The following is a 19,421-nucleotide window of genomic DNA, read 5'->3' as shown; positions in this document are numbered from 1 at the left end:
CGTAGATATGTATACAGTCTCCTCAGCTGCAGGAGAGTCCGAGAGCAACAAGAAACTGAGTCACCTGCTGAACTCTGTGACGGACGCCTTGGTGTGGGTCATTTCAAAGAGCGGGGTCCCTTTGGCCCAACAGACGACACGCTTGGCGAACTTGCTGATGCTGCTCTCACATGTCCGCCACGCAAGGTAAGGCCATTCTAGGGGGTGATCCAGATTCCCATCCTAGAGACCGTCAGCCATTTTTAAAAAATCTGTGGCAAAAAGCAACAGCAGGGCAGATGACTGGCCTGCTCAGGTTTTAGGTGTCCATTTCTCTTTTCCTCTTATTTTTGTTGACTCCCCACCCTTTTTTCCCATGGAGTTGTAGTTTTCCCCCTTCTGCTGCACCCTATTTTCTATCTGTCAAATCATAACCACAATAATCTAATTCCTTCTGTTGCTCATAGCTCAAATCCTGCTTGCAAGTTCACCATACTATAATATTTCTTTAAATAGTCCGAAAAAGGCATCCATTCTTCCAGGATGTTAGCTTATCCCGAATCAGTCCTCTGGTCCATGTATCACAATCTTTCTCAATGTTGCGTTTCCAGCTTTTGCTGGACTACAACTCCCATCATCCCTGGCCACTCTTACTGCTAGCTAGGGGAGGATGGGAGTTGTTGTCCAACAACAGCTGGGGACTCAAGGCTGAGAAAGGCTGGTGTAGCACATTATCCAGATTTCAAGCCTGCCAGATCTAGTCTGGTTTTTATTAGAGTCCCAAGAGCTCTTAACTAGAAGCAAGGGGGAAAGACAGTTGGAATGCAAGAACAAAGTGTCTCTGAGTGCGTTCTGAGTCAAGGAATTTGTTTTCAGTACCAAGACTAAAGAGAGCTCACTGTCCTTTCCCACAAGAATCCAGCCCTGGTTAGCGTTCTTCATTTTGACAACTGAATTTAGGTGGGGGAAAAGATTGCCGTTGTAAATAAGCGAGAGTCTGTATTTGAGGAGGCAACGATTTCCATCCCGTACCGTGTTCATCACAAACAGCCTTGCTTCCATTCTTCCACACTTCAGCTTCCCCTAAAACCTACATTGTTCTCGCTATCTGTTGTGGCTGAAACTAACATACATTGGCTTGCTGATGTAGTGCAAGACCATGGGGTGGTGTTGTTTTGGAACATACAAATTGGTGGTTCGCTTTGTGCTTTATGACCAGTGTTATGAACATGGTGGTTCCGCATTTTGAGCTAATGCTTTCTTAAGTTTAGCTTGCTTTGCATTGGGATTCCAAAAACTGTGCCCTTCATTGAAAGAGGTTGGCTGATGGTTTTGTCTACAAAAGGGCTCCTTGTTCTCAGTGGGCAGTTGGGTAGTTTAAACTGAGAAGCAAATCTTAACTGCAATGGAGCACTTGTGTTTTCCCAAGGCTTCTGATCATAAACCATGGACGATAAGGCTATCGGTATCTACTAGACACAACGGCCATATGTAACCTGCAGGTTCAGAGGCACTATGCTGTTGTGAATATCAGCTGCTGGTGAGCCACAACAAGAGAGAGCTGTTGTCGTGTTATCCTGCTTGCTAGCTAGCTTCCCAGAGGCATCTGATTAGCTGCTTGTGGGAACAGAATGCTGAAAGAGATGGTCCCCTTTGTCTTATCCTGCTGGGCTCCCCTTATGTTCTCTTGCCTGGTCTCACGGTACTCACTAATCAGGCAAGACTAGGTGGCCTTGTGCTCTCATCCAGGAGGGCTGTTGGTATGATTTTGCTGGCATCATTCTTAGTCCACTAAGTAGATCGAGGCTCTATTCAGGAGACTTGATTTACCCTCAAGAGTTAACCCAAGTGCTATTAAAATACTCCGTTCAGGATAACATTCAGTTGGTTAGAGCGTAATGCTGAGAACGCCAAGGTTGTGGGTTCGATCCCTGCATTGGGCAGCTGCATATTCCTGCAATTCGGGGGGTTGGATTAGATGATCCTCAGGGTCCCTTCCAACTCTACAATTCCATGATGGTTCTGGTTTAGGCTGCGTGGGCCATCGCATGAGGATGGTCTCATGATACTACAGTGGTGCCCCGCAAGAGGAATGCCTCGCAAGACGGAAAACTCGCTAGACGAAAGAGTTTTCCGTTTTGGAGGTGCTTCGCAAAACGAATTTCCTATGGGCTTGCTTTGCAAGACGAAAATGCCTTGCGAGTTCCTGCGTTTTTTTCCCTCCCCCCCTTTTCTAAGCCGCTTATCAGCTGATCCGATAAGCCGATAAGCCGCTAAAAGCCTCTAATAGCGCTAATAGTGCTAATCCGTCAATGGGCTTGCTTCGCAAGACAAAAAAACCGCTAGACGAAGAGAATCACAGAACAGATTATTTTCGTCTTGCGAGGCACCACTGTATTTATGCCTTGGGTTTGTTCCAAAGAAACAACTCACCCTAAGGTCAGACTTTCCCCAGACTGCATCATTTCAGCTGGGAGATGGCATATTCAAATACTCCTTTCAACACAAACCAAATGATGTTGGAGAAAAGGCTTGCTGAAGGCTCTTTTTCCTGGCAGCTGGTTTTCTATGTGCAACAAATTCTGTATACAGGACATCATTCAGCCACGATAGCTATGTACATTCAGTTGCAATCAGTTCCTGCTTGGAGGCTTCCCATAGGCATCTGGTTGGCCTATGTGGGAACAGGATGCTAGCCTAGATGGGCCTTTGGCCTGATCCTGTGGGCTCTGCTGATGTTCTTAGTTTTCCACCCATAGCCTGCAGCCATAAAGCCCAGGCACATTTTTGCTGCATGGTGAGTTCTGGGTATAGACTGGATCCTCCCTGGGGGCATATCTAATAAGAATGGTAACTTCTTTAGATTTTCCTTGCAGAACTAAGACACGTTATATTTTTTTCACAAGGCAAAAAAGGCTATTCAGCAGCTGCATTGCTCACAAAATTATATCATAGGGTGGTAGAGTTGGAAGGGATCCTTAGGGTCATCTAGTCCAACCCCCTGCAATACAGGAATCTCCACTAAAGCATTCATGACAGATGGCCATCCAACCTCTGATCAAAAACCTCCAAGGAAGGAGATTCCACAACCTTCCATGGTCAAACAGCTCTTACCGTCAGAAAGTTCTTCCTGATGTTCAGTCGGAATCTCCTTTCTTGTAACTTGGAGCCATCGGTTCGAGTCCTACCCTCCAGAGCAGGAGAAAACAAGCTTTCGTCCTCTTCCAAGGGGGATATTAGAAGATGGCTGTCATATCTCCTCTCAGCCTCCTCTTTTCCAGTTTCATTCATTCTGAAAATTTCCAGTGCTGTTATAAATGCGTTCTGGGTCTTCATTTCAAAGGAATTCTGTGACTCACAAAAGGCAACAGCCTCCGTGGTTTTTCTGATGAGATAGCAGCTATCTCTGTCTGACGCATTCAGAACTTTAGGTTAGAGAAGTCAAGGCCTCAGTTTAAGTTGCTCTCATGTCATCAAACCCCAGAGTCAGCAACTAACTGTGTTCAACACTCACGTCTGGAAAATAATATCTAGCTGTTCTCATACAAATATCCTATTGTTTTTTGTTTTGTTTTTAAATTAAGATCTTTGTACACTGCCTTGAACAGAAAGATGTCCTGGATTTCAATTGGTATGTTATTTTGCAAGTACATTGTAATGTGTATGGGTTGCTCGTGCGTAAGTTGCCACCTCTCCAGGCTTTGTTGCCTTGCTAAACCTTTCAGTCTGGACAGCCCTTCACTTCGTGGCTCCTCAGTCGCTAGCAGAATCTGTCAGTGGGCGTTTCTTAAATCTTTTCCAACATAAAAGTTGTTTGACACCCAGTCTCCTCCTACTCTCTCTGCGCGGAAGTCTTCTGCGCAGGGTGGGCGTGGGTAGCGGAGGACCCATGCTCTCCCTGCTGGTGTCCGGCGAGGAGTCCTGGAGCCCTCTCTCCGATTCCCCCATCTGCCCCCCTTTATCCCTGGTGTTGCGCTGATTTGCTTCCCCATCTGTTGAGCTGCCTCTCTCCCTGCTGGGCCCTTCTCCAGCATCATTTGAGAGCCTTCCCTCCGCCTCTAGCTCCGATGTCAGTTCCCTGACATACATGCAGTATTACAGTGGCTGTGTTTGGATGGTATAGGTAAAAATAAAGGGACCCCTGACCATTAGGTCCAGTCATGACCGATTCTGGGGTTGCGGCGTTCATCTCACTTTATTGGCCAAGGGAGCCAGCTTACAGCTTCCGGGTGATCTGGCCAGCATGACTAAGCTGCTTCTGGTGAACCAGAGCAGCGCACGAAAATGCTGTTTGCCTTCCCGCCGGAGTGATACCTATTATCTACTTGCACTTTGATGTGCTTTCGAACTGCTAGGTTGGCAGGAGCAGGGACCGAGCAACGGGAGCTCACCCCATCGCGGGGAATCAAACCACCGGCAAGTCCTAGGCTCTGTGGTTTAACCCGCAGTGCCACCCACCTTCCTTGTGTTTGGATGATGTAATGCTAAATCTTGGTTTGGTGTACATGAACAAGCCTAGCTTCCCTCCAGAGTCACATGCTGCAGCTACAACTGGGAGATTTGAAGCTTCTGTTTCCATTTTAGATTCACCACAATTTAGCATGTTGTCCAGATTCTAAACTGTGGTTAATCTTAACTATGGTTAGTGGGAAACAAAGCAGTTTCATAAACCATGGGTCAAAGCTGGCTTGTTTCCATGGTTTGTACTTAAGGTTAACCAAAGTTTGTCCAGGTTTGGATGACATGGTATCAGCTGCCCTCCAAGATCCCTTAGGGGAGATCCCCTGTGGACTGGAGCAGGGTGCCCCTGCCCCTCCCATCTAATGATCCAGCCCAACGCCTCTTCTGCTGAAGGAAAGTTGTCACAATAGGAATGAAGTAACCTGAAAAGAAATGCCAGAATTTCAATTGTTAACATTATAGGGTGGGTGGATGGGAAGCTCACTTGAAGGCCGAGGTGGAGGCATCAAGCATGTAGCCCTTTTTATGCTCCTGGGGTGCACCAGTCCTCCACAGTCTCCTCTCTGGTCCACCCAACCCAGAAGCCTCAGCACCTGGGAGCCCAGCAACGAAGCTGATTGGCTCACAGTTCCACCACAGTCCATACCCTCTGCCCAATTGTGAGGCATGCACGATTCATTCTTCACACACCCCCAATCTCTTTCTGTCTCTGTTTTAAATGGATGCCGGCTGTAAATATCTGTTCGTTTCATCACCTTTCTTTCAAGAAGAACAGAAATTGGACAAGAGTTTCCATTAACGTTGCTGGATTGTATTTCTTCCCAGCAAAAGAGTAGATGAGTTTTGGCTCAATAAATGATTACCATGGACTCTTTTCTCTTTTTTTGCTCTGCCCGCCCCGGCAATTATTTATTCTTTGATAGTATTAGAAGTCCACTCAGTAATTATGTTAAAATGTTCACTCATCACAGGAAGACGTATCTGTTCCTTTTCTCCCCCTTTTTAAAAAATAACACATTAAAATGATTTGAATCAAATTATTTTAGTTGTATGTAGGAATGACCTCAGAAATATTGGACTGCTGTTTTTCCAGCAGTGAAGATAAGGAATGGAGCAACCTGGTTTATGGCTTATTTTTGTGTGTGTGTGTGTGCGTGTGTGCGTGTGTGTGCGTGCGCGCGCATTTCCATTAATCCAATTATTGACTGCATGAATGCAAAGCACAACAGTATGTTAAACTATGGACAGAATAGCAATACAGTGGTACCTTGGGGTACATACGTTTCAGGTTGCATATGCTTCAGGTTACAGACTCCGCTAACCCAGAAATAGTGCTTCACGATAAGAACAGAAATCATGCTCTGGCGGCGCGGCGGCAGCAGGAGGCCCCATTAGCTAAAGTGGTGCTTCAGGTTAAGAACAGTTTCAGGTTAAGAACGGACCTCCAGAACGAATTAAGTACTTAACCCGAGGTACCACTGTATTGCAAAAATACTGTGGCACGAATGGGGAATCAGTAGCCATCTGCTTGTTGTCGGGCTACACCTCTTATCATCCATGGCCATTGGGCACAATGGCTAGGAATGATGGGAGTTGGGAGTCCAGCAACATTTGTTGAGCCACAGGTTACCCAGCCCTGTGCTGGGCAGCCAGTGTGATATCTTCTAACCATTGTTGGACTACAGCTCCCATCAGCCCCAGCCAGCATGGCCAACAGTCAAGGATCATGGGAGTTGTAGTCCTAACAGCACCTGTAGGGCACCACATTGGCACATGATCTTACTCCAGTCACATTTTTCTTGTGGATGTAAAAAGTGCAAAACAACCCACTGTGGAGCAGAGCGCTCATTGGCATCACAAAGTTTCCTCTTCTACTTTCTTTCCTGTTTGGCTAACATAAGTAGCTTGTAAGGTAAAGGGACCCCTGACCATTAGGTCCAGTCGTGGCAGACTCTAGGGTTGCGGTGCTCATCTCGTTTTATTGGCCGAGGGAGTACAGCTTCTGGGTCATGTGGCCAGCATGACTAAGCCGCTTCTGGCAAACCAGAGCAGCGCACGGAAATGCCGTTTACCTTCCCGCCGGAGTGGTACCTATTTATCTACTTGCACTTTGACGTGCTTTCGAACTGCTCGGTTGGCAGGAGCAGGGACCGAGCAATGGGAGCTCACCCCGTCACGGGGATTCGAACCGCGACCTTCTGATCAGCAAATCCTAGGCTCTGTAGTTTAACCCACAGTGCCACCCGTGTCCCTATGTAGCTTGAGAAAGGCTCAAAAGCAATTTTGAAGCCTCCTGTGTGAAAATGCACTTAGGTACTCAGCTGGTTTGCCATGGCAGAGACTACATTTGCAAGCTCCAATGAGGTGGCCAAGTTCGGAGAAGATGGAACAGACTGTACCACTTCAGCTGTGTGTGAATGGGAGGGGAGGCAAGATACGAGAAAATAATCCTTGTAGGTAGAAAATTACTCCATCAGGGAGAGCAAGTCTAGGTCAGGACTCTCATTCTGTGCTAATGTTCTGCCTCCAGGGTGTTTAGAAGCATTTAGAAATGTCACACACAAACATCTTCGCCTGAAGTGGTACAGACCAGTTCACCACCTCATTCTGAATTACGTCTGCTGCAGATATCTGCTGTCTGGCTCTGATGCTTAATGGCAAGAACCTTGCACACAACTCTTACTTGCCCCCAGTTCATAGAATTGTAGAGATGGAAGGGACCCCGAGGGTCATCTAGTCCAGCCCCCTGCAATGCAGGAATCTCAACTAAAGCATCCATGACAGATGGCCATCCAACCTCTGCTTAGAAACCTCCAGTGAAGGAGAGTTCCACTGCTGAGCAGCTCTTACCCCAATAAGGTTTTTCCTGCTGTTTAGTTTGGAATCTCCTTTCTTGTAATTTGAATCCATTGCTTTGGGTCCAGAGCAGGAGAAAACAAACTTGCTCCACGCTCCATGCAACAGCACTTTAGATATCTGAAGATGGCTAGCGTATCTCCTCTCAGCTTCCTCTTTTCCAGGCTAAACATACCCAGCTCCTTCAACCGTTCCTTATAAGGCTTGGTTTCCAGACCCTTGATCATTGTGGTCGCCTTCCTCTGCACATGTTGACAACTTCATGGCATGGAGGAAATGAAACATTCATTGAGAGGGATGGATTAGCTGTTAGCTTAACTAGAGCGGGGTCCCCAAACTAAGGTCCGTGGGCCGAATAAGGCCCGAGAGACTCGTTTATCCGGCCTGCGGCGACCCTGCCGCCCGCTGCCACTGCCCACTCTTACTGGCGCGGCACTGCGCTGCACAGCTGCCCACTTCCAGGTCGGAGGAGCACCGGAAGTAGCTTGTGCGCATGCGCAAGCGTTATTTCCGGTGCACATCCTTGTCGGAGGAGACCCATGCGCATGTGCACAAGCTATTTCCGGTGCTTCTCCAACCTGGAAGTGCACCGGAAATAGCGTGTGCGCACGCGTATCGTCACGTGCTCCCCTGCCCTCTTGCCCACCGCATGATTGGCGCTGGAGACACCGGCCTGAGGCGCGGTACATTTCCTGACCCCTGAACTAGAGCATCAGATGCATAGCAGGGGAGAGGAGGATGTCCAGTGGTTGACAATGCTTTTATTGCTTTGAGACGGAAATTCCACAGGTGCCTCTCTTCTCAATAAAAAATTAATGGCAAGTCACAATGCATAAAATGCCACAAAACATACAAAACCATGTATTTTTTTTATTGATACACCAAAAAAGGAGAAAACAAGACAAAAATACAAACAAAACAGTGATAAAGACAACATTAATTACAAATCAATAAAGCAAAAAGCGGTTCTTGGACTATAGACCCGACCTCCCATCCATTCCTTGTTTCAATTATCTATTATTTGTTGCCAATACACATTTTTATCTTAAATTAACTAGTTATTGATTTATCCTAGGTTTCATATCTTTCTTAAATCTACCACTAAAGTTATTCAAATGCTGTGACAGAGTTTAAACTACTGTAATTGTTTTTCAAGTAAACTTTGAAGACTTCCCATTTTGAGATGAATTCCTGTTTTGGTTTGTTCTTTGTTTTTTCTGATAAACTATCTAACTCTGCATAATTTGTTAACTTTTGGATCCATTCATGGTTAGAGGGGATTTCATCAATCTTCCACTTTGTAGCGATAAGAACTCTTGGAAGCTGCCCAGAGTTGCTAGGAAAACCCAGCCAGGTGGGCGGGGTATAAATAAATAAATCATCATCATCATCATCATTATCTTGCTGTCACTGTGGCATATAAAAATATACTCTTCATTTTTTGCAGGATATCCAAATCTGTGATCCCCAGGAGATAAGCTTCTGGTTTTCACTTAAAGGAAATCTTTATTATTTTTTGTATTTCTAAGTGGATACTCTCCCAAAATGCCTGGATTTTTTTTGCATAGTCACCACATATGATAGAAAGTGCCTGATTTATCTCCACACCTCCAGCAATTACTTGGGGCACTTTTGTACATCTTTGACAGTTTCCAAGGTGTTAGATACCATCGTTGTTGCATTTTTAGGAAGTTTTATCTTACGACATAACAGTTTGTGAATTTCCAATTATTCTTCCACAAATTTTCCCACTGTGGCATGGTTATTGAATATCCAAAGTCTTGTGACCACTTTGCCATGGCCTCTGTGACCTCCTCCTCCTTGACTTCCCAGTCAAAAAATTAATGGCAAGTCACAATGCATAAAATGCCACAAAACATACAAAACCATGTAAAAGGGTCAAACTGAGAAACAAGGACACACAACCTATAAAATTATTGTTTTTTAAAATATCCCTGACCTCTTCCCTCTTCCCAGCTACTGTATTTTTCGCTCTATAGGACGCACTTTTCCCCCTCCAAAAATTAAGGGGAAATGTGTGTGCGTCCTATGGAGCGAATGCAGGCTCCTTGGCTTCAGTGATAGCAACGTGAAGCCTCCGAAGCACAGAGGGAGCGCTCCCTCCGCGCTCTGGAGGCTTTGCGTTGCTTTTGCTGAAGCCTGGAGAGCGAGAGGGGTCGGTGCGCACCGACCCCTCTCGCTCTCCAGGCTTCAGGGATAGCCGCCTGAAGCCTCCAGAGCGTAGCGGGAACTCGCGCTGCGCTCCGAAGGCTTCGGGTTCCTTTTGCTGAATCCGGGAGAGCAAGACTCTCCTGGCTTCAGCGGAGAGGGAGAGCTGCGCAGCGCCCCTTCAGTGAAGCGGGAGGAGAAATGGAAGGGGCTCTGAGCAGAGAGGGGGAGATTTTTTTTCTTCTTGTTCTCCCCCTCTAAACAAGGTGCATCCTAGGGTCAGGTGTGTCCTATAGAGCGAAAAATACGGTACTTCTGCTGTCATGGTCTGGGAAAGGCTTCTGGAGGGTGGGGCAAGGCAGGTGGGAAAAGCTGTTGCCTGACGGACAGCAGAAAGTCTCTCTCCCCACAGTGCATTTTAAACCTCAGTGCCTTGCTGTGACCTTTTCCCTTTCTTCACAGTAACAAAGGGATGGAGCACCTTCTCAGCATGAAATGCAAGAATGTCGTTCCCGTCTACGACCTACTGTTGGAGATGCTCAACGCTCACACCCTCCGAAACAAAGCGAAAGCCTCTGCCTCTAATATCCAGGTCACCCCATCGGAACAAACTAAGAGCGCAGATGGACCTCAGCAGTGATTTCGTACCGGAACAGGAGCCCAGGGAAGCACCAAGAAAACAGTCCCAAGATTCAAAATGTGGGTGTTTGCTTTAAGAAAGAAAGAAGGCACAAATTTTGATCTCTCTCTCGCCTGGAGTTTTTTAATGGGATTGTACGCTAATCTTTTTACACTGGATGCAGTATGTCTTGGAAAAGCCTCATGGGGTTGGAATGGAAGAATCTGCCGGTGAATGTAGCTTTATCATCAACTCTGCACTTCTGGAGTGCCTTTTAGAGGAGACTGTTGAAGTGCCATATGCGCCTTAAGCTTCATGGTTATCCTAGTTGGGTGGCAGAGCACATTTTTTTTTGTAGAAAGAAGGAGGTTGGGTGATGCACAGACCTAGGGTTCCACTGCAAAAAAAATGGGAGCAGCCTCTTCTAACCGAAGTAGCCTATGAAATACGCTGTACATTACAGCAGACAAGAGAGATCCCATCCACCTTAAGAAATACGTGCTGTTCCAACTTGCAAAAGACATGGATAAGTTTACCTTTGCGCAAATGCGCCTTTGATCAGTAGTGGGAGACGGAGGTCCTCCTATTTAAAGGAAAGCACTTGGAGAGTTTGTATCCTGACCCACTTTGACAATGTGGACCAGAAGCTTATTTTTTATTATTACAAAGCTCCAGTTTGTATTGACTGTTATCTAAGCATTTGCCGTGTTTGATTTCTGTGCTCAAGCACTTGAGTGGGAGCAAGGCTTGCCCTTCTCATTTCCTGCTGCAGACTCGTGCAACTTATTGCCATGTGTGGAGGAATTATTGCTATGAATAGTCAGAATTCGTGAGTAATTATTTCATGCTTAGCTACACAGGATCAATATGATTGTGGCTATAATTGTGGAAACAGGTTTCGGTGTCCATAAATGTATTCATCCTATGGGGGGGGGGGAGGGAGCACAGAATAAGGTGCCTTCCGGAGGACCAATTAGAGTATGTCCCAACAGGAGCAAATGAACCTGCTATGTGCCATATCAGTGCATGAATTCCAATGCACATGCACAAACAGCTCTCCCAGTAGCAAGAGCTTCCCCAGTTACTTCAGTGGAGGAGGCATCTCTGCACACAAAAAGAGAACATGCACAAGTTAATGTGAAAGACTGATTACTCCCCATGCAAATGTGCCAGCATTTCCTGTGTGCGTTAGCTAATGCACCTTGGATAGAAAAGGGAGCCTGGAGCATGTCTGTTTTCAGGCTTCATTGGAAAGCCATGGGAAAACTCTTGGATAGCTCAGTTGGTTAGAGCATAGTGCTGATAATTCGAAGGTTGCAGGTTTGATCCCCAAATGGGACAGCTGAATATTCCTGCATTGCAGCCAGTTGGACTAGGCAAACTCAGCCCTCCAGATGTTTTGAGACTACAGTTCCCATCATCCCCAACCACTGGTCCTGTTAGCTAGGGATGATGGGAGTTGTAGTCCCAAAACATCCGGAGGGCTGAGTTTGCCTATGCCTGGACTAGACAATCCTCAGGGGGCCTTCCAACTCTACAATTCTATGATTCTTACCTGCTTCTAGTATTCTTACCTGATACTTATCATGGGAAATGTCCAGTGGGAGGCAGCTTACCCCTAGACACCCTCCCATGTACTAGGAGCATCCAGTGACAACCACAGTTGCCTCTTTAGACTAGCACTGGCTGACACACACACACACTCTCCCAAATTTGACCTGTGGGAATAAGAAGCCCTGAAACTATATCAGTTTCCACACAGTTAGAGCAATCTGGCAGTGTGCTTCCCTGCTCCATGGGCTGCTGAGCCATTATTTGTATCTCGACTGCCAACTTATGCACTCTCAATTTATGGCACAAAAGCTAGAGCAAGGGCAGAAAACTTGTGACTGCCCAGATGGCAGCATTTCCAATGGACACGGATGGTGGGAGTTGGCATCCAAAAACATCTGCAGAGCCACAGAACACGCCCCCCCCCCCAGCCCTGAGCCAGTGGCATGCCTTATTTTGGGCTGCAACTCCCAAACTTATGATCTTTGTGATGCCCCTTTTTCTGAATTAAAACTGGAGGCACCTTTCACTCCTCTGGCACACAAACAGTTTGCAATGTAGTCTGTAAAAGCTGATGCCAAAATAATCTGTTGTAACAAAAACAATGTTAGAGTCTTGCAGCCCCTCGAAGACTCCCATGGCTACCCCTCTGCACATAGAAAGAGCTCAGTCCTTCACAAGTGTGACACTTTTTGTCCTGGCTCACCTGTCTCCCCATCTCTGCCTATCACTCCCCCTTCAAATCTCACCTGAAAACCCTAACCTTGTGCACTTTTTAACATGGCATCTCGGACTGTGGTTGCTCAGCGCTTGCTCCTATTCCAGTGCTCGTAGCTTCTGCCTGTTTGCTGTGGAAGCATTGTCGGATTATGTGTCATGTTGCCAGCATGTGGCCTCCTGACCAAGCCCAGTAGGGCCTCAGCAGGAGATGTGCCACCAACATGGCACCTAATTGTGCAGTCAGTGGAATGGGCGCAATCCCAGAGACGGCGACAGCCACATGTTCAACGCCACGTGTCTCCCAGGCCTTTTGCAACTTACCCTTCACTTTCACCGTGCCTTCATCTCCTTGTTGATTATATTTCACTGTTGCTTGTTTTGCCTCTTCTCTTTTGCTTTGTTTATTCTATGTCAGTTGTAATCAGGGGTCGTTTTACATCAGTGTGATGCCCGGAACGCAGCCCATTGGCACCAAATAAACATTGTGCAAACAAGCACTGCGAGACTTTTCTCCGTAATTGGACAATGTTGCAGGTGCATGGCCCTGTTTCATATGTGCATGATGTACATAAATTGATGTCTCTGTATACATGACGAATTACGGCTAATTGTTAGAACTGACTCGTTTTAGGAGATTGTATCTGAAGGGAAGATGGGGAGGGTATATGAAAGGGCCATTGGCTCTTCTATACACACAGCTGGCCAGCTGATTTTGCAAACACCCCCTGACGAATCTGTGTGTGAACCAGCCCAATGAAAGTTTGACACGATGCTGTGAAGAAATGCTGGAGATTTATTCTGTTTGCTGAGCTAAAATGGACTTTGGATGCAAATATCAAATATCAAAAGGCATCACATTTTAACAAGAGCTAGGAATAAATATCCACTGGAAAAATGCAGAGATGCTGCCAGGCATTTTTGTCCCTCTCTTACCATTGGGATTTCTGACTCTTTGTAAAGCACAGAGTTGGGGGGACGGGGACAAGACAGGTTACTTGTTATCTGGGCTATGCATAAATGGTGACTCTGGGGGGTGGGGTACGGAAACAGTATGGAATTCATCTTCCTCAGAATTTTAGCTTTCATTGTAACCCCCCCTCCCAAGTTTCTAGTTTTTAGGGATGTAAAGTTTTTCTTGAAATGCCTCCAGGGTGCAGCTGAATGTTTCAATGCCCTGAGTAGCCCATTGCCCAGGCTCACATAGAGCAAAACCTGAACAAATTATGCAAAACAAGAGAACATAAGCAAATTTACTTAATTTAAATTAGTTGTGGTTGTTTTAAATTATCTAAATTATATCCACCCTGTACACAACCCTGGCAAGAATGTTAGAAGAGATGGAAATGCAGTTGGAAAGCTCACTCTCGATGTGTGTGAAGACACAGATTTCCTAGTGTCATGAAGGGGATGGTCTAATCCAGAGGAAGAATAGGAGGAGCCCAAGGGGATGGATCTGGGCAATCCTGGAGAGTGTCCTAGTAGATGACGGAGGTGGAACCAGGAACCGGAGAAGTGTCTGAGTCTGGGGAGGAGGCCAGTAGCCCGGGGAATGAAGAGAGGAGGGGGTGGACCAAGGAGTCAGATAGAGGGGTGTTCTGCCCCTTGTCACTGGGCACTCCTCATCAGATACCTCCTGCTGGGGAGCTGCCACCCCACCTCAGTATCTTCACCTACCAAATGAGACTAAATTGGATGCTGAGGTGGCAATGACGCCAATCTCCATCTGCAAGGGCACAAGAGATGCCAATGCGAACCTCACAAGCCCAGCCCACTCAACGGAGTGCCAGTTCTGCAGAGTCCTGGGGCTCTGACTGCTTGCTGCGCTGTGTGCTCTGCCCAAAAGCAAGGTGCAGGGGGCACATCGCTTGTTGGGTGTCTTGTGCTTAGCTATGTATTTATACCTCCGGTGTACCTGCTGTACCTTGTGCCTTGCTTATGTACCAATCTGACTTATGCATTAAAGCCTTTGCCAGAAACTGAGCTGGGAGTTCCAAGTTCTTCCTGCCCGAGTTCCTTCTAATTCCTGGATCCAGAGGGCACTCAACAGGTTCTGGATAAAGCCTTTTATTAATCTGCATTGGCATTGTTTGCAAAGTCATACTCATGGGCCTTTTCAGATTGAGTTTCAAATTATGACTCCTGGCTGCAGGGCCCGATTGAGGTTTGATGAGGCCCTAAGCTACTGAAGGTAATGGGGCCCTTAATATGTCCAGCTGCCCTTTCTCAACAACAAATTGTTGCTGTTTTTTGGGTTGAACATATGCTATATGGTAATTTATGGACCTAAAGCCTCTAGTCCAACCCCCTGCAAGGCAGGAATCTCAGCTAAAGCATCCATGACAGATGGCCACCCAACCTCTGCTTGAAAACCTCCAAGGAAGGAGAGTCCACCACCTCTCATGGGAGTCTGTTCCACTGACGAATGGCTCTTACTGTCAGAACATTTTTCCGAATGTTAGTCGGAATCTCCTTTCTTGCAACTTGAAGCCACTGGTTCGAGTCCTACCCTCCAGAGCAGGAGAAAACATGCAGCAACTAGGATTCATTGCAAAAGGGAACTCAGTGCATGGCAGCCAAACTTGGACTTTCTTGTCACTGAGTGACAAGGATGCATAACTTTGGAGACAATTGCAAGAAAAGATGGAGTGCAACTCTTTCCAACGTACAAACGTGTGTGACATGCTGGGTTCAAACAACTTTCCCCCCTGCACTTTCTCCATCCAGCATTTGGTGGAGCATATTCTTTTCTCTACAGCTTTACACCAGCTGTTGTAGAAAATTTTGGGGTTGACTTTTGTAGCCCAACTCCTCAAGGGACTCTGAGTCCCTTAAGTCCATGATCAGTCAGAGAAGAATGGTTGAAGTCAGGAACCAGTAGAAGGAAAACAAGGAAGATCTTTATTTTCCTGTTGCAACAGAGTCCTCCCATTTGCAAGGGAACCAGAACAAAGATGTGCAGGAACTTTAAAAAACTTTAGAAACCCATAGGCTTAGCCAGAGACCACCCCAAAAGCATCATACATGTGTCACAGAAAGACAACAGACATTTGAATATGGCTTGTCTCCTGTCTGCTGAGATAATGCTTGCTGAAGGACCCTGGCCAGTTCCTTGGAGTCGGTGAATTTCTTAATTCTTGAATCCAGGTCACAGACCTGCCCTATTCATATACAAAATATGCCCTTAAGGCAGGATTTGAAGGATTTGTAAATGAAAGAACTACAGGGAAAGGTTTCTCCAAGATATTCCTTCTGCAGATGAAATATCTTGAGTCATTAGGAGAGCCAAGGTGGCATTTGGGATTCAGTTAAGTAGAACTCTCTCAGGGAATGTTTCCTTAATTCTGAAGGCTGAAGGATTGCTTTTTTTGTGGTGTGTGTCTGCTATGTGGGTGCACCCTAACATTTTATAACACAGTAACTAAAAAATGGAATGAGAAGCAGAGGTTATCACATACACAGGGGTCAGCAACCTTTTTCAGCCGTGGGCCGGTCCACCGTCCCTCAGACCATGTGGTGGGCCAGATTATATTTTGGAAAGAAAAAAAAAGACAAATTCCTATGCCCCACAAATAACCCAGAGATGCATTTTAAATAAAAGGTCACATTCTACCCATGCAAAAACACATTGATTCCCGGACCATCCATGGGCTGGATTGAGAAGGCGATTGGGCCTCATCCGGCCCCCGGGCCTTAGGTTGCCCACCCCTGGCATGCAGGGAACCCCTTCTTGTTGTGTTGGCTTAGCTGCCCAGGATGCTTGAAGCTCCCAGCGAGTTCCTTTCATGACAAGCAATTTAGCACCTCCATTCATGATGACTGCTTTGGCTGTATATCTTTACTTCGAGCCTGCATTGTTTTCCTGAATTGCTAAGTGCAAGTATTTGGAAATAAGTGCCTCTGAAATTAGCAGTGCTTGTTTCCACAGAAGGGAGTTTGTTGAGGCCAGAGCATTCTCTAGCTCCTGCCACACAAACTGACTTCATTCCTTGCCTGCAGTGTTGTGCAAAACACAAGATAATTATGAATGTGCACCTTTGCTGTTATCACCTTTGAACTCGAAGCATTCTTGGGATTGTGTTTTGGTGCCTTTCAAAGTATGGTGTGAGCAGGAGCCAAGTTGGGTAAGGGAACTCTAACCCATTCTGAGGTCTTTCTACTAATGTAGAGTTTGTTTTTAGTTACAGGTAGGTAGCCGTGTTGGTCTGCCATAGTCGAAACAAAATAAAAAAAATTCCTTCCAGTAGCACCTTAGAGACCAACTGAGTTGGTATGAGCTTTCGTGTGCATGCACACTTCTTCAGATACACTGAAACAGAAGTCACCAGACCCTTATATATAGTGAGAGGGTGGGGAGGGGTATTACTCAAAGGGTGGTTGATGATTTGTTGATGACTGTTAACGACTGCAATTGGTCTTACAGGAAAAAGCAAGGGGTGAGATGGCTAAAATTATCATGTATAATGAGATAAGAATCCAATGTCTCTATTCAGACCAGGTCTCTCCATGGTTTTAAGTTAAGTAATAAGTTGCAATTCAGCAACTTCTCTTTCCAGTCTATTTCTGAAATTCTTTTGTAATAAGACAGCTACTTTGAGATCTTGTACAGAATGTCCTAGGAGATTGAAGTGTTCTCCTACTAGTTTCTCTGTCTTGTGATTCCTGATATCAGATTTATGCCCATTTATCCTTTGGCGTAGGGTTCGGCCTGTTTGTCCAATATAGAGAACTGAAGGGCACTGTTGACATTTGGTGGCATACACAATGTTAGAAGATGAGAAATTAAATGGTCCTGAGATGGTATGTTTGATGTTGTTGGGGCCAGTAATGGTGTTGTCCGGGTGTATGTGGCAGCAACATGGCTGGGGAAACTCAGCCAGATGGGCAGGGTATAAATAAATTATTGTTATTAATTATTATTATTATTATTATTATTATTATTATTATTATTATTAGTTTTTCAGTTTTACGATTGTAGGCTGCAGCTGATGGATAGCATGCAAACGGTGGCTTAAATCTTGCCTCTCAATTTCATCCCTAGCATCAAGAGACACTGGGTGCTTGGTGAGGGATCTCTGAAGTGGAGCAGCTAAGAGGGTGTTGACAGCCAGGAACCAGACACATCAAAGCCACATCCACAACATACATTCAAAGAGATCTGCCCTCTTGCCCTCTGTAAAGCAATAGACATAGCTTCAGCTCTGTGGATTCAAGTTCGGTTGCCAAGCTGAGCTTACTGTTCTTTCCACTTGGGCCAATACTAAAATAGTACACAAATTTAATGTCACTCCTCTGCACACAAACAAACCCACAATTGTAAGAACTGTTAGCTATCCTGATGTTGTTAGTCTCAGCAGCTGGTACTGTTGACTCACGTTTGTAGCAGAGATTGTGTTGGCAGAAAATAAAAGGGGATGAGCAAGTTGTTTCTGCTAATAAGCTGTCATGGAATGGCTGGATACAGAGGAGTGGGGGAGCACCAGGTAAGGCACCCCCCCTTTGGGAAAGAACTTGGGGGGAGGGTTGATCTCTTTGAAGAAAGCATTAACTTCACTGACACCAATATTTTTTATTGCTGACCTGTTCCTGATTCCGGCTGGTGACATGAGCCGAAATAGACATGGATCTACTGCTAGGTTCTATCCGTCTAGTGAAAACCAAGGGGACCAAAAGAATTGTACACCTTAGTCCTGGGATGCTGAGTTGGCTCTTAGCCAGATGGGAGAGAGCCTAGCTCTGGCCAAGGACAATGGTCCACAGGTGAGCTTCTTTTCTTCTTATAGCTATGGGTGATCGGCATTTATGTGCATCAGTCAAACTCCAATAATAATAATAATAATAATAATAACAACAACAACAACAATATTTATACCCCACCCATCTGGCTGAGTTTCACCAGCCACTCTGGGCGGCTCCCAATCAAGTGTTAAAAACAATACAGCATTAAATATTCATAACTTCCCTAAACAGGGCTGCCTTCAGATGTCTTTTAAAAATAGGATAGCTGTTTTTTCGTTGACATCTGATCGGAGGGCGTTCCACAGGGCAGGCACCACTATTGAGAAGGACCTCTGTCTGGTTGCCTGTAACATCACTTCTTGCAATGTGGGAACTGCCAGAAGGCCCTTGGCGCTGGACCTCAGTGTCCGGGCAGAACGATGGGGGTGGAGACGCTCCTTCAGGTATACAGGACCGAGGCCGTTTAGGGCTTTAAAGGTCGGCGCCAACACTTTGAATTGTGCTCTGAAACGTACTGGGAGCCAATGCAGATCTCTCAGGACCGGTGTTATATGGTTCCAGCGGCTGCTCCCAGTCACCAGTCTAGCTACAACATTCTGGACTAACTGCAGTTTTCAGGTCACCTTCAAAGGTAGCCCCACGCAGAGCACATTGCAGTAGTCCAAGGGGGAGATAACCAGCGCATGCACCACTCTGGCAAGACAGTCCACGGGCAGATAGGGTCTCAGCCTGCGTACCAGGTGGAGCTGGTAGACAGCTGCCCTGGACACAGAATTAACCTGCGCCTCCATGGACAGCTGTGAGTTCATTCTTAATGGATAGGAGTGTTTTCCTTCACCTCTTCCCATTCTTCTGAGGGTACTCATCTTTTCTGGTGGGCGCTGTTTGATCTTTTGTGAATGAACCACTGAACTGCAGGTGGCAGCTACCCAAGGAACTACCCGATCTTCACCCATGTGGACTGGCCATTGAATCATCTTAGGCAAGGAGCATCAATGGGCTGCCTTTTCCAGTTGAGCTTCTAGTGTGTCCCTGTGGCCTTTGGCTATTCTTTCGCCCTGCCTTGCTCCTCAGTCCCGACTAATGGCTCGTCCCAATGGCTCTTGGGTCCTGCCTTGAACCAGACAGCTGTCTACCATGCCCCGCCCTCTCCCAGTCCTAGCTGTGTTCCAGGAAACTAGATTTATAAAACACCAAGACAAAGAAACTCAGGACTGCTGCACACAGCCGCAGAATTTTAATGAGGGGGTTGGGAAAAAAGAAATATACACAGAAAATATCATTTGGATCCAGGTAAAACCGTTTCCGATCTCTCACTACCAACTTCACC

At 46.2% G+C, this 19,421-nt stretch overlaps 1 protein-coding gene and 1 long non-coding RNA gene across 2 annotated transcripts in view; both read left to right on the top strand.

Annotated features, from left to right (window-relative positions):
• Nucleotides 1–14,335, top strand: part of ESR2 (estrogen receptor 2) — a 66,540-nt gene extending 52,205 nt beyond the window's left edge. Inside the window, exons 8-9 of the mRNA XM_083518736.1 lie at nt 6–186; nt 9,928–14,335. Of these exons, the coding sequence (XP_083374862.1) occupies nt 6–186; nt 9,928–10,105 (359 nt within the window). The 3' untranslated portion in view covers nt 10,106–14,335. The remainder of the gene's footprint in view (nt 1–5; nt 187–9,927) is intronic.
• LOC310685961 overlaps nt 1–19,421 on the top strand; it is a 209,270-nt gene that overhangs the window by 123,628 nt on the left and 66,221 nt on the right. The gene's annotated exons all lie outside the window — the stretch shown is intronic.

Source organism: Podarcis liolepis, assembly GCF_965112155.1.
Source record: "Podarcis liolepis genome assembly, chromosome: 1".
NCBI classification, from domain to species: domain Eukaryota; kingdom Metazoa; phylum Chordata; class Lepidosauria; order Squamata; family Lacertidae; genus Podarcis; species Podarcis liolepis.
The sequence above is the reverse complement of the archived record's forward strand: the minus strand, read 5'-3'. Positions and strand labels throughout refer to the sequence as shown.